The 14,488-nt window shown below is 34.1% G+C and overlaps 3 protein-coding genes across 3 annotated transcripts in view; all 3 read right to left on the reverse strand.

Annotated features, from left to right (window-relative positions):
- Positions 1-3,142: 3,142 nt before the first annotated feature.
- LOC105313329 (G-protein coupled receptor 87-like) lies at positions 3,143-4,123 on the reverse strand. Its single transcript, XM_011406656.1, has one exon. It carries the CDS (start codon positions 4,121-4,123, stop codon positions 3,143-3,145), a length of 981 nt encoding a protein of 326 aa, XP_011404958.1.
- Positions 4,124-4,792: 669 nt separating this feature from the next.
- LOC109583179 (kappa-type opioid receptor-like) lies at positions 4,793-13,043 on the reverse strand. Its single transcript, XM_019998413.1, has 2 exons — positions 13,029-13,043; positions 4,793-5,981 (listed from the first exon to the last, which is right to left on the reverse strand). The coding sequence occupies exon 2, from the start codon at positions 5,854-5,856 to the stop codon at positions 5,347-5,349; it is 510 nt and encodes a 169-aa protein (XP_019853972.1). The 5' UTR covers positions 5,857-5,981; positions 13,029-13,043; the 3' UTR covers positions 4,793-5,346.
- Positions 13,044-13,246: 203 nt separating this feature from the next.
- LOC100632374 (succinate dehydrogenase [ubiquinone] iron-sulfur subunit, mitochondrial-like) overlaps positions 13,247-14,488 on the reverse strand; it is a 3,069-nt gene continuing 1,827 nt past the window's right edge. Inside the window, exons 5-8 of the mRNA XM_011406658.2 lie at positions 14,450-14,482; positions 14,042-14,170; positions 13,688-13,783; positions 13,247-13,482 (exon numbers count right to left, since the gene is read on the reverse strand). Of these exons, the coding sequence (XP_011404960.1) occupies positions 13,423-13,482; positions 13,688-13,783; positions 14,042-14,170; positions 14,450-14,482 (318 nt within the window). The 3' untranslated portion in view covers positions 13,247-13,422. The remainder of the gene's footprint in view (positions 13,483-13,687; positions 13,784-14,041; positions 14,171-14,449; positions 14,483-14,488) is intronic.

The raw sequence follows: 14,488 nt of genomic DNA on the forward strand, positions 1-14,488 counted from the left end.
ATAGACTAGTATCATTGATCCAAATATCCCAAACAACCTCTTCTTCTTTGTAGCATAGACACTCTCTCCTACTATCATTGACTGATTATTAATAAACTTACGAGTGAAACAAAATGTCCAAACTGAAGTAATAATAATGATGAACAATAGAATCATTGCCATTGAAAAACGAGTAGCAGCCATTATAGGACTGGTAGTGTTTGCATAGCAGAGTCCTTGACTATCTATATACTGGTATACCATACCAGATCCATTGATGAATCCTGAAGAGAAAAAGACAGCATTGACTATCCACACAATAATCACAAGGACCAGAGCTACCCTTGGACTCATGAACCCCTTGTGGAGATGAGGTTTTACAATAAAAAGGAACCGATCGATTGATATGAGACTCAGTGTCATAAACATGACATAAGCACTAAATAGTATTACAAAACCATTAAAATCACAAGTTCCTTTCTTCTCCTCATCAGTACTACCAATGATCCACTTATGAGCAGCTAATGCAGCAATGGAGAAAGGAAGATAGAGTGTCAATACAAGGTGTGCCAGTATGAGAGAAGTAAAGAATATTGTTGATGATTGTTTCCAGGACTTCCTTTGATAAATAGTAATGACTAGTACAACACCATTAGCTATGAGAGCTAGTATCATCTCAATACTAAGAACTCCTGCTACTGCCTCCGGACTGAAATCACCAGTAAAAGTATAATTCCTTTCCATCTTTCCAAGTTTGAACAAACAAAACAGATCATGACTTATATAATTAAGTTAACTCTCATAAGAAAACTTCTTTTAGCGAACCATTATATCAAGATATTGTATGCCCTTTGCACATTTCTATAGAAATAACAAATTTTATTCAATGAATGATGATACACAATGGCTCCCATTTGTTCTAACCACCCAACAATTAAGTGACAATTCTAAATCTATAATCTAGATGCAACTATACTCTTGCTTTAAGTAATGGGCTTAGGTTAGAATGAGATAAATGTTAATCTAACATATGAAAAATTTGAACAAGATCAGACTCTGGAATTGAAAAGAAAAAAGAAGTAAACAAGGAGAAAATAAGATGGAATCAAACCAAATGAACCAAACTATTACTGAACAGAAGTGAGTAAATGATGTCCCTTGAAAATGTGTTTTACAGAGTTTAAAGGAAATATCTAATAAATATCTATCTCATTAATAACTAGCCACACCCACAAAAATATCTATGAATAATGGTTCAGCTTTGAGTATATAACTGAGGGACAAAAACTTCCTCAACACATTTCTAAATTTTTGATTTTAATCTGAAGTATAACCAGAGGCAGAGCTAGCAATGTTTTTTTCAAGTATAATTTTGCTTGGAACCTTTTTATCTGCAAATGCTGATTTTGATTTAACTATACAAGCAGAAGATGGGGCTAGTTCTAGTGCAAGCATAAACTACAGGAGCGGTGCTATAAACGGCTTAGCTGTATTTTTAAAACAAGGAGGAACAATAACAATGATATTCAAACTAACTGGGAAGGAGGAGGAAGAGTGTGCAATGCAAGTACAAAACCTGCAGTACAGTAACGACGGTTTATCTGATGTCTTTACTTTGGAATTAGATGGATTTGGAATGATAGGAAAAGTTGTGACCAGGCCCCATAGCCTCAATGGATTACTCTGGAATAAGTTTCTACCTACTGGCCCGATTGGAGACACAATTGATATTGGTAAAGGAGTCTACAACATAACAATCACTGCTCAAGTTGCAGATGAGTATGGGGTTGAAATAGACTATGTTTCTCTGCAATTCATGAATTGTAGTAATGAGACGATGACAGCCAGTGTTGTGAGAAATGGGAACATACATTATAAAGAGCCAACTTGCTATTGTGAGCCATGTGCCGAACTGACAACTTATGGAAAAGTATCAATCGCTCTTAATGTTGTTACTTGCATCACTGCAATGGTTGCTATAATTGTACCTATTATTCTAAAGAAAGGGAAAAAATGTGGAAAATATTCGGTTATGAACAATGAAGGCTGAAGTGAAGGACTGAGTTGTGACACAAAAGTTAAATTTTATTTCTTGCTGCATAAATTATATTTGCACTGCTCTTGCTAAAAACAATCCCATGCCATGAATGCATTGTTGACACACACACACATACACTGAGACACACATGCAGTAAAAGTACATTCATGTAGCTTTTATTATGAAGTCACTGCAGACATTGCATGATTGCATCAGCTATCTATTGTTTAGCTTTATATTGATTGATGATAGATGCTGTGATTACAATTCATATCCAGCCTATTGCAATAAACAACAAACAATCAGTTCAAGTGCTTATAGTGCACAACTATAAAATCCAATAGGTCACTGCAGCAACTCAGCATCATTGCATGATTTGCATCATCTATTAGACAGGCGAGCCTAGAACTCTCACTGACAGATTTTACTAATCATTTATGGGCATCCATATATTTACATGTAGATAACATAACAAAGTAATGCTCTAAGGTTAAACAAACAGACCCAACCCTTTAACATAGTAGCATATTATGGGTGTGATCTCATGCCTCACAAACAATAACTAAGAATAGTTGCTTTCTGTGATTTTCATACATCGGAAGACTGAAGATCAGATTTATTTTTTGAAAATATTAATTTTTCTGCTCCAATGGCTCCAATGGGGCAATGGGAGATAGAGAGAACTAGTTGATAATTTAACACAACAAGAACGCTTCCTTTTTATCTTAAACTACTTTTCTCTCTCATTCTCTTTCTCTCACTCATCCAGGCTGCTGTCTATCATCCATCTGTATGCCTGCATCAGTACAGTACTTGTCAGGATTCCACCAGTAGAAGAACTTCTTTCTCACACTTACATTCACACCTTGAAGTGTTTACAACTAAGGTGTCAAAAAATTTTTTTTTAATTCAAAGGAAGCATTTGTGCATAATATATCATCCTTAACTGTTTATGTTGTTTTTTGAATTGTATAAATTAATTGCTTTATAAAAATACAATCTTACAATTTAAAAAGATACAACTTTACAATACAATAAAAAATTAAAAATACAATTTCTTTGATATTTGTTCACATTTACATTCTCACCTTGAGCTGCTAACAAAGTGTCAAAAAATAATAAATTTTAGGAATCAAAGGAAACAGTATTTGTGCATGATGAATCATGCTTGACTGTTAAATTATGATCAGGTTTATCCATAATCTTATGACAAATGATATTAACAATGACACTGTTGATCTCTGGCCTGAAGTATGACTGAACAACTGGACTGAGGATAATGGCCAGGAAAAACAGTATAACAGCAGAAATGATGAGCTGATTAGGAGGATCAATAATGGCTAAAAACGAGGACAGAAATGTACCAGGAGCAAAGCATATCCCATAGATCAGTAGCATTGAGCCAAATATCCCAAACAACCTTTTCTTTTTTGAAGCATAGACACTCTCTCCTACTATCATTGACTGATTATTAATAAACTTACGAGTGAAACAAAATGTACAAACTGAAGTAACTACAATGATACACAATAGAATCATTGCCATTGAAAAACGAGTAGCAGCCATTATAGGACTGGTAGTGTTTGCAAAGCAGAGTCCTTGACTATCTATGTACTGGTATACCATACCAGATCCATTGATGAATCCTGAAGAAAAAAAGACAGCATTGACTATCCACACAATAATGACAAGGACCAGAGCTACCCTTGGACTCATGAACCGCTTGTGGAGATGAGGCTTTACGATAAAAAGGAACCGATCGATTGATATAAGACTTAATGTCATAAACATGACATAAGCACTAAAGAGCACAATGAAACCATTGAAATTACATGTTCCTTTCTTCTCCTCATCAGTACTACCAATGATCCACTCACCAGCAGCTAATGTAGCAATGGAGAAAGGAAGATAGAGTGTCAATACAAGGTGTGCCAGAATGAGAGAAGTAAAGAATATTGTTGATGATTGTTTCCAGGACTTTCTTTGATAAATAGTAATGACTAGTACAACACCATTAGCTATGAGAGCTAGTATCATCTCAATACTAAGAACTCCTGCTACTGCCTCAGGACTGAAATCACCAGTAAAAGTATAATTCCTTTCCATCTTTCAAGTTTGAACAAACAAGACTGATCGTGACTTATTAATTAAATTAAATCTCTTAAGAAAACTTCCTTTAGCAAACTAATATAATATTATAATGTATGCCCTATGCACATTTCTATAGAAATAACAAATTCTGTTAATGATACACAATGGATACACAATGGCTCCCATTTGTTCTAACCACCAAACAATCAAGTGACAATAATTATATCTATAGATCTAGAGAAATTAGCTTATTTAGCAATAGATGCAAGAATAGGTAGACTATACTTAAAGTATCATCTCTAATATTGACTTAGGCTAAAATAAAATAGATGTAGATCTAAGATGCATACATGTAATGTGAAATATAGAAACAATTTGAATAAGATTCAATTCAGATTGAATCAAGTCTCATGTTAGTACTTGTATAAATGGACATAGTCTCAAGAGGACAAAGATGTAGTTTAAAAAATAGTGACTATGGTCTGATGCACTAGTAAAGATGGAAATTAGGAATCACATCCAAAACACTACCATACAGTATACTCTATTTTTCTGCTCCAATGGCTCCATGGTAGATAGAGAGAACTAGTTGATTATATAGTTTTTTTTGAATTGTAAAAAATTATCGCTTTATAATAATACAATTTTACAATTTAAAAAATACAATTTTACAAATTAATAAAAATATTCTTGTTCACTCTTGCATTCACACCTTGAGGTGCTAACAAAGTGTCAAAAAATAATAAATTTTAGGAATCAAAGGAAACAGTATTTGTGCATGATGAATCATGCTTGACTGTTAAATTATGATCAGGTTTATGCACAATCTTATCACAAATGATATTAACAATAACACTATTAATTTCTGGCCTGAAGTATGACTGAACAACTGGACTGAGGATAATGGCCAGGAAAAACAGTATAAGAGCAGAAATGATGAGCTGATTAGGAGGACCAATAATCACTAAAAACGCGGCCAGAAATGTAGCAGGAGTAAAGCATATTCCATAGACCAGTATCATTGATCCAAATATCCCAAACAACCTCTTCTTCTTTGAAGCATAGACACTCTCTCCTACTATCATTGACTGATTATTAATAAACTTACGAGTGAAACAAAACGTCCAAACTGAAGTGATAATAATGATACATAATATAATCATTGTCATTGAAAAACGAGTAGCAGCCATTATAGGACTGGTAGTGTTTGCAAAGCAGAGTCCTAGATTATCTATGTACTAATACCAGATACCAGATCCATTGATAAATCCTGAAGAGAAAAAGACAGCATTAACTATCCACACAATAATGACAAGGACCAGAGCTACCCTTGGACTCATGAACCGCTTGTGGAGATGAGGCTTTACAATAAAAAGGAACCGATCGATTGATATGAGACTTAGAGTCATGTACATGACATAAGCACTAAATTGTACAATAAAACCAATGAAATCACAGGTTCCTTGCTTCTCCTCATCAGTACTACCAATGATCCATTCACGAGCAGCTAATGCAGCAATGGAGAAAGGAAGATAGAGTGTCAATACAAGGTGTGCCAGTATGAGAGAAGTAAAGAATATTGTTGATGATTGTTTCCAGGACTTCCTTTGATAAATAGTAATGACTAGTACAACACCATTAGCTATGAGAGCTAGTATCATCTCAATACTAAGAACTCCTGCTACTGCCTCAGGACTGAAATCTCCAGTGAAAGTATAATTCCTTTCCATCTTTCGCAGTTTGAACATTCAAACAAGACTGATTGTGACTTATTGAGTTAGCTCTCTTAAGAAAACTTCCTTTAGCAAACAATTATATTGTATGCCCTTTGGATATTTCTATAGAAATAACAAATTCTATTAGTGTAGGGTACCTGTCTGGAGGTAGTTATGGGTAGTTAGTTACATGGGTACATAACTCCCACAAGATAAACATTGCTAATCAACAATTTCAATTCAATTCAATGTCAATTTCAACATTGATAATAACAAGAGTACATAATATTAGGGAGAGTGTCCTACGCACCTATAGTAGCCTGCTACATCACAGCGTATAGTTTACATCAGTATACTTCTTTGGTATACAGGAATATACTATTTCACACATTAACACTATAAACATTGCTAGTCAACAATTTCAATTCAATTCAATGTCAATTTCAACATTGCTAATAACAAGATATTGTTGATGATTGTTTCCAGGACTTCCTTTGATAAATAGTAATGACTAGTACAACACCATTAGCTATGAGAGCTAGTATCATCTCAATACTAAGAACTTCTGCTACTGCCTCCGGACTGAAATCTCCAGTGAAAGTATAATTCCTTTCCATCTTTCCAAGTTTGAACAAACAAGACTGATCGTGACTTATTGAGTTAGCTCTCTTAAGAAAACTTCCTTTAGCAAACAATTATAGTGTATGCCCTTTGGATATTTCTATAGAAATAACAAATTCTATTAGTGTAGGGTACCTCTCTGTCTGGAGGTGCATGGGTAGTTACATGAGTACATAACTCCCATGAGATAAATGGATGAGGACGACCCTCAACCACATATTTCGTGGGAGTTTTGTACCCATGTAACTAACTACCCATCACCTCCAGACAGGTAGGTATATGATGATACAATGTCCCATATTGAAAATACAATTTAGACTATAATTTGCGTCATGAGAGTAGGATTTTCATTTTGTATTTTCATTGGTCGTTCGGAATCCTACTTCATCTTGTTTTTTTTTAAATTTTTAGTACACGGTCTCGGGCAAATTTTGCCAAAAATAAAAAGTAGAGAGTTTTTTTATAACATTCGCTGATACATATACATGTTCTTATGTTGTGTAAAAAGTTTGAGCTGATTCTGATTAAAATAAAAAATTTTTACGAATTTTTAAAGTTGCTCCAAAATTGGGCCAAATTTTGCCGAAAATGAAAAGTAGAGAATTCTACATTTTAATGCATTCCCTGATGATGTATTACATTATGTTGTATTTAGGACTTATTGACGAGGTTTGGCCCTGATTCTAGTGACACTAGTACTTGTCAGCGTCTCTGATCCGGTGATCCCTCAACTCTCCATTGTCCAATCATGGTCCAATGCTCTTGAGGAGTAGCTGCTCCAAACAGCTACCCAACTAGCGGCTGCTCCCTCTTCCCCTCCTCCTCTCTTCTCTTCAAGAGATAATTATGATCCTTTTGACAACTCTCTGTCAAGCATATGGAGCTTTAGTAACCGTGGTAATGCAAATAGGGGAGGAGCGTTACTATAGGATACGTATATATATATACGTATACGGAATCCGATGACTAACATGTCATCAACTATGCATTTTTGATTTTAATAACTGGTTATTAATAACTAGTTATTGGTACCCCGGTACCATGCAGGTACCATGCAAGTACCATGGTTGACATTATTTATAGTTATTAGTAGTTATTAATAATCTACATGTAATTTATAATGATGATAATTAGCCTGTAGTTTTTATCATTATTATTATTATTTTTGCAGACCTATACTTTTGGTATTGAGTCTTTCTCATTCTTCTCTAGTTAATAATAGTTATTAAGAGACACTCCATTTTGTTTTTATTGAAACGTGTGCTGGAGATAAATCAGTTATTTTAATTAATTTATTTTTTGCAATAAAAAATGAATAAATGAATAATGGGAGGTAATAAATGAATGGAAATAACACAAAAATAATATAAATTATTATAAGTGATTAAATGATAAGGATGTGGGGTTCATTGCACTGCCTGTTGCTCAGTAGGGACAGGTCCCCCTGCGGTTTCGTAATTAAAAAATACACTCATCTTGTTTCTTGCTGGCTTGTTCTTGCTTCACTCTTAAACAAACTCTCCTGCACTTCCTTATCCATAATATTGAGAATAGGAATATTAAGAATATCTCTACGAAAATAATTGGACTGAATATCATAGTCTACAGAGAGAGAGAGAGGGTGCACATGTCATTAGTAACAGGTTTTAACAAGAGGGAGAAGGTGACTCTATAGCTTTTACAAGGTTTGTAGTCAAACTTCTTGTTAGTAACTGAAGGACTGCAGGTGGAACATGCTAGGAATGAGCTGCTCCCTCCATCGATAGAGACGGTGCCAGAGGCTGAGACTCCAGTTGGTTTTATTGTACTTGAAGTTAGTATGGGAGCTCGCTGCAAAAGAGGCCAAGTACTAATATTGACATTAATGTCATCAAAGAAATCAGAAGGACCGACACATGATGATGAATTACAGCAGCCTATCATGTAACGGACTCCCAGGGCTCCTGAGGTATTTCCTGAAACACAAGAAGAGACGCAGAGCATTTGACTGACAGTCCATTCTATGTTGAGTGCAAGGTGTAGATGAGGAAGGACAGGACCTGTCTTTTAGTTCAGTGACATAACTACCATTAACTTCATTGTGTACTAGCTCGGGACAACTCAGAGTAGCAGCTAGAGGATGAGGGAGAAGAAATACTAACAGTAGCATCAGAAGGAACATGGTCAACACGTGGTGGGGTGGGCTAATTAAACCTGCAGTATTTGCATAATCATTAGTTACTAAAAATGAAAAGTAGCAGGATTGAATTGGAAAAAAGTAAAGAAACAAGAGGGTAGTGCAAACTGGTGTGATAAAAAAAATCCTACACCACTGCATGAAGAATATAATCCAAAGCATGATTGTATTGTTCTCTAGGTCTTTCCAACTACATTCTCATTATAATGTTATCTATGTGTTACATTCTCTATTGTTAAATTGTTTTATAATAATAATGGCTAAAATTACTTCACCTTTAGACAACAAATGTTCCAAGCAAAACTTTGAAGTTCTTTATCTTTTTTTGCATGAATGGGCAGTAAAAATGTAAAATGTTGTACTTTCACAAAATAAGGCAAATTGTCAAAATTGTTTGAAATTTCAATACAACCATTGAAAAAGTAAAAAAATTATCATACAAACATGAAGGAATGAAAAAATGGTGGCAACGACTACCTCATCTTCAATTGGTAAATGTTCCACACAAAGTTACTCCAACTGCTGTCATATTCAGCAGGAACACAGGTATAATCAAATTAAAAAACAATATTTATAATTAAAAATACAATTCCTTTTTCACACTTACATATTGCACATTGAAGTGTAAAAAAGGTGTCAAAAAATAATTAAAAAAAATTAAATTAAGATACAAACCATTTGTGCATGATATATCATGCTTAACTGTTTATATTGTTTTTGAATTGTATAAATTAATTGCTTTATAAAAATTCGTTTTTTACAATTAAAAAAATACAATTTCACAATGCATCTTGCTCTCACCTTGAGGTACTAACAAGGTGTCAAAAAATAATTTTTAGAAATCAAAGGAAGCAGTATTTGTGCATGAAGCATCACGCTTGACTGTTAAATTATGACCAGGTTTATGCTTCATCTTATGACAAATGATATTAACAATGACACTGTTGATCTCTGGCCTGAAGTAGGACTGAACAACTGGACTCAGGATAATGGCCAAGAAGAACAGTATAACAGCAGAAATGATGAGCTGATTAGGAGAATCAATAATGGCTAAAAATGAGGACAGAAATGTAGCAGGAGCGAAGCATATCCCATAGACCAGTATCATTGACCCAAATATCCCAAACAACCTCTTCTTCTTTGAAGCATAGACACTCTCTCCTACTATCATTGACTGATTATTAATAAACTTACGAGTGAAACAAAATGTCCAAATTGAAGTAATAATAATGATACACAATAGAATCATTATCATTGAAAACCGAGTACCGGCCATTATAGGACTGGTAGTAAATGCATAGCAGAGTCCTACATTATCTATGTACTGGTATACCATACCGGATCCATTGATGAATCCTGAAGAGAAAAAGGCAGCATTGACTATCCACACAATATTGACAAGGACCAGAGCTATCCTTGGACTCATGAACCGCTTGTGGAGATGAGGCTTTACAATAAAAAGGAACCGATCGATTGATATGAGACTTAAAGTCATGAGCATGTTATAAGCACAATAAAGTATCATGAAACCATTGAAATCACAGGTTGCTTTCTTCTCCTCATCAGTATCACCAATGATCCACTCACGAGCAGCTAATGCAGCAATGGAGAAAGGAAGATAGAGTGTCAATGTAAGGTGTGCTAGTATGAGAGAAGTAAAGAATATTGTTGATGATTGTTTCCAGGACTTCCTTTGATAAATAGTAATGACTAGTACAACGCCATTAGCTATGAGAGCTAGTATCATCTCAATACTAAGAACTGCTGCTACTGCCTCAGGACTGAAATCACCAGTAAAAGTATAATTCCTTTCCATCTTTCGCAGTTTGAACAAACAAGACTGATCGTGAATTATTAATTAAGTTAGCTCAGTCTCTTAAGAAAATTTCTTTTAGTAAACTGTTATATAATGTATGCCCTATGCATATTTCTATAGAAATAACAAATTCTATTAATGATACACAATGACTCATTGGTGAGCAGATGGATACACAATGGCTCTAACCACCCAACAATCAAGTGACAATAATTATATCTAGACCTAGAGAAATTAGCTTATTTAGCTATAGATGCAAGAATAGGTATTAAAACTATGCTTAGAGTAATAATTATGATACTAGAATAAAACATATGTAGATCTAACATGCATTGATAAAGTAAACAATGAGAAATATGAAAAGATCAGATTTAGATAAAAGGACAAAGATTTAGTTTAAAAGACAGTGCATGACTGTGGTCAGATGCACTAGTTGTGATAAAAAATAGGAATCAGTTCAAAATTCTATGAAATTAATTATAACAGAGCTGTTTACCTCCTCTAATCTCCATTACATTTAGTATTGCATTGAGACTGACTCATGTACTGCTTGTAAAGTGAAGATTTGCTAATTATCAGTTGCAAATTTTTCCAAAAAAATCATCATGGCTTCAACATTGCTAGTAACACAACAAACTTCAATTATTTTAAACATCACAGGCAGCTAGAACTTTGAGCCAATGCAGTTTATAACTTTACACTTTTAAATAAATAAACAATCCCCTATCCTGTAGTTTACCCATACACATTAAACCAATTACTCACTATAAATATTAATAGTAATGAATACATGAAAATAGTAATTTATACCAACATAGATATATTAGCTAATAATACTGTACTGTAGTTGTATTTCTGTAATCTTTATAAGTCTTAACTTGCTGTTGCTTGTATTTTTTTATCTTTATAAACTTACGAGTGAAACAAAACGTCCAAATTGAAGTGACAACAATGATGGACAATAGAATCATTGTCATTGAAAAACAAGTAGCAGCCATTATAGGACTGGTAGTGTTTGCATAGCAGAGTCCTTGACTATCTATATACTGGTATACAATACCAGATCCATTGATGAATCCTGAAGAGAGAAGGACAGCAGTGACTATCAACACAATAATGACAAGGACCAGAGCTACCCTTGGACTCATGAACCGCTTGTGGAGATGAGGCTTTACAATAAAAAGGAACCGATCGATTGATATGAGACTTAGAGTCATGAGCATGTTATAAGCACAATAAAGTATCATGAAACCATTGAAACCACAGGTTCCTTTCTTCTCCTTATCAGTATCACCAATGATCCACTCACCAGCAGCTAGAGCATGAGATACATATACATCTTTTATGCATCTTTGTTAATAGTAATGGGCAATAATATAGGTAGCATAAAGACAATGTCATACAGCATTAAAGAAAAGTCATTATAGTATGCATGTACAGTGTATAATGTAGTACAGTGTCATCAGTTTAAAAGTTTCATAAATCAAATGAATTAGTATTTGTTTTACTTGCATTACTTGGTGTAGTTCGATTAAGTTTTTTCCTCATCTTACGACAAATGATATTAACTATGACACTGTTGATCTCTGGCCTAAAGTATGACTGAACAACTGGACTTAGGATAAAGGCGAAAAGATATAATACAAGAGCAGTGATGTTGAGTTCAACAGGAGCATCAATAATTGCAAAAAATGGAGACAGAAATGTAGCAGGAGCAAAACAAATTCCATATACTAATAGCATTGATCCAAATATCCCAAACAGCCTCTTCTTCTTTGAAGCATAGACACTCTCTCCTACTATCATTGACTGATTATTAATAAACTTACGAGTGAAACAAAACGTCCAAACTGATGTAATAATAATGATAGACAATAGAATAATTATTATTGAAAAACGAATAGCAGCCATTATAGGACTGGCTGAATACGCATAACAAGCTCCTATATCATTTATATATTCAAATACTGTACCAGATCCATTGATGAATCCTGAAGAGAAAAAGAGAGCAGTGGCTATCCACACAATAATGACAAGGACCAGAGCTACCCTTGGACTCATGAACCGCTTGTGGAGATGAGGCTTCACAATAAAAAGAAACCGATCAATTGATATAAGACTTAATGTGATGTACATGATATTACCACTATAAAGCAATATGTAAGCACTGACATCACAGGTTCCTTTCCTCTCCTCATCAGTACTACCAATGATCCACTCACCAGCAGCTAATGCAGTGATAGAGAAAGGAAGAACCAATATTATTAAAAGGTGTGCCAGTATGAGAGAAGTAAAGAATATTGTTGATGATTGTTTCCAGGACTTCCTTTGATAAATAGTAATGACTAGTACAACACCATTAGCTATGAGAGCTAGTATCATCTCAATACTAAAAATTGCTGCTACTGCCTCAGGACTGAAATCACCAGTAAAAGTATAATTTCTTTCCATCTTTCCAAGTTTGAACAAACAAGACTGATCGTGACTTGTTAAGTTAGCTCTTTTAAGAAAACTTCCTTTAGCTAACAATTATATAATGTATGCCCTATGCATATTTCTATAGAAATAACAAATTCCATTAGTATAGGGTACCTCCCTGTCTGGAGGTAGTTATGGGTAGTTAGTTACATGGGTACATAACTCCGCAAGATAAACATTGCTAATCAACAATTTCAATTCAATTCAATGTCAATTTCAACATTGATGATAAGTAATAACACATCAAAACTTCAATTATTTATAACGTCACTGGCAGCTAGTCTGAGCTAGAACTTTGAGCCAATGCAATTTATACTTTTAAATAAAATTTATTGAACAATTTTTCAGCCTGTAGTTATCTGAACATAACACATTAAACTAATTAATTACTCATTATAAATATTAATAGTAATGAATACATGAAAATAGTAATATTAATACCAATATACAGATATATTAACTAATAATACTGTACTGTAGTTGTATTTCTGTAATCTTTATAAGTCTTTTAACTTGCTGTTGCTAGCATTTTCTTTATCTCTGCAATAGCACGTCCAGGATTAAGACCCTAAAAAAATAATTAATTTAGCCAGGAAATTTGCTGGGAATATTTATTTTTCATGGGAAATTTGCCAGGAAATTTTTTTCTGGGAAATCTATAATCTAATTTTTTCCTGGAAATTTTTAACAACAACAACAACAATATTAAGTAATAATAAATGTACTACTCCTTATTGTGATGGGCGTGGTCAAAGTTTGTGGGCGTGGCTCACTTTAGGGCAGGTCTTTGTACAGTTCATGATGGTGTGACAGCGAAAGACTGAAAAAGGATCCGATATTTTAGCTAGTCTCTCTGAGCGATATTCATCCTTTAAAATAAAATAAATAATAATCACATCTACATGTACATGTACTGTATGGCTTTTTCAAGGATAATAAATTTTACAGATTTTTTAAAGACTTTAAAAATACTATACATCCTAAACACTACCATTGATAACGCTAATTTTCCTACTTCAATGGGAGATAGAGAGAACCAGTTGATAATACAACAAGAATGCTTCCTTTTTATCTTAAAATATTTTTTCTCTCTCTCCCTCTCTCCTCTCTCTCTCTCACTCACTCACCCTGCTGTCTATCATCCATCTGTATGCCTGCATCAGTACAGCTGGTCCAAGATACTTGTCAGGGTTCCACCAGTAGGAGGGGCAGGAGGTGGAGCAACAGGCACATAATATACACTCATACAACCCATCCTGAAAATGATACATAAAATTAAAAAAAGATACATAAAATAAAATGCCAGTTACCCTTAATCCCTTACAGTATAGCTCCAAATTTTCATGGGTCAAAATTTTCGTCAAATTCATCAGGTATTTTTGTGTGGCAAAATTTTTAACTGACAAGATTTTGTTCCACGTGGGTAGTATGCAGATTAATAAAAAATGACAAAAATTAATTTTAACATGAAATTAAGATTTTGACAAAATTTTGACTGACAATAATTTGGAGCTACATGTATATACGGTGATTACCAGTTTTGCTCTGTCCTCCATTGACTGTAGGTGCTGCTC

Source organism: Amphimedon queenslandica, unplaced genomic scaffold, assembly GCF_000090795.2.
Source record: "Amphimedon queenslandica unplaced genomic scaffold, v1.1 AMPQUscaffold_13321, whole genome shotgun sequence".
NCBI lineage: Eukaryota > Metazoa > Porifera > Demospongiae > Haplosclerida > Niphatidae > Amphimedon > Amphimedon queenslandica.

Coding starts and splice junctions, on each gene's coding strand:
- LOC109583179 (XM_019998413.1), bottom strand. CDS start 5,856: ATGTTCAAACTGCGAAAGATGGAAAGGAATTATACTTTCACTGGAGAT.
- LOC105313329 (XM_011406656.1), bottom strand. CDS start 4,123: ATGGAAAGGAATTATACTTTTACTGGTGATTTCAGTCCTGAGGCAGTA.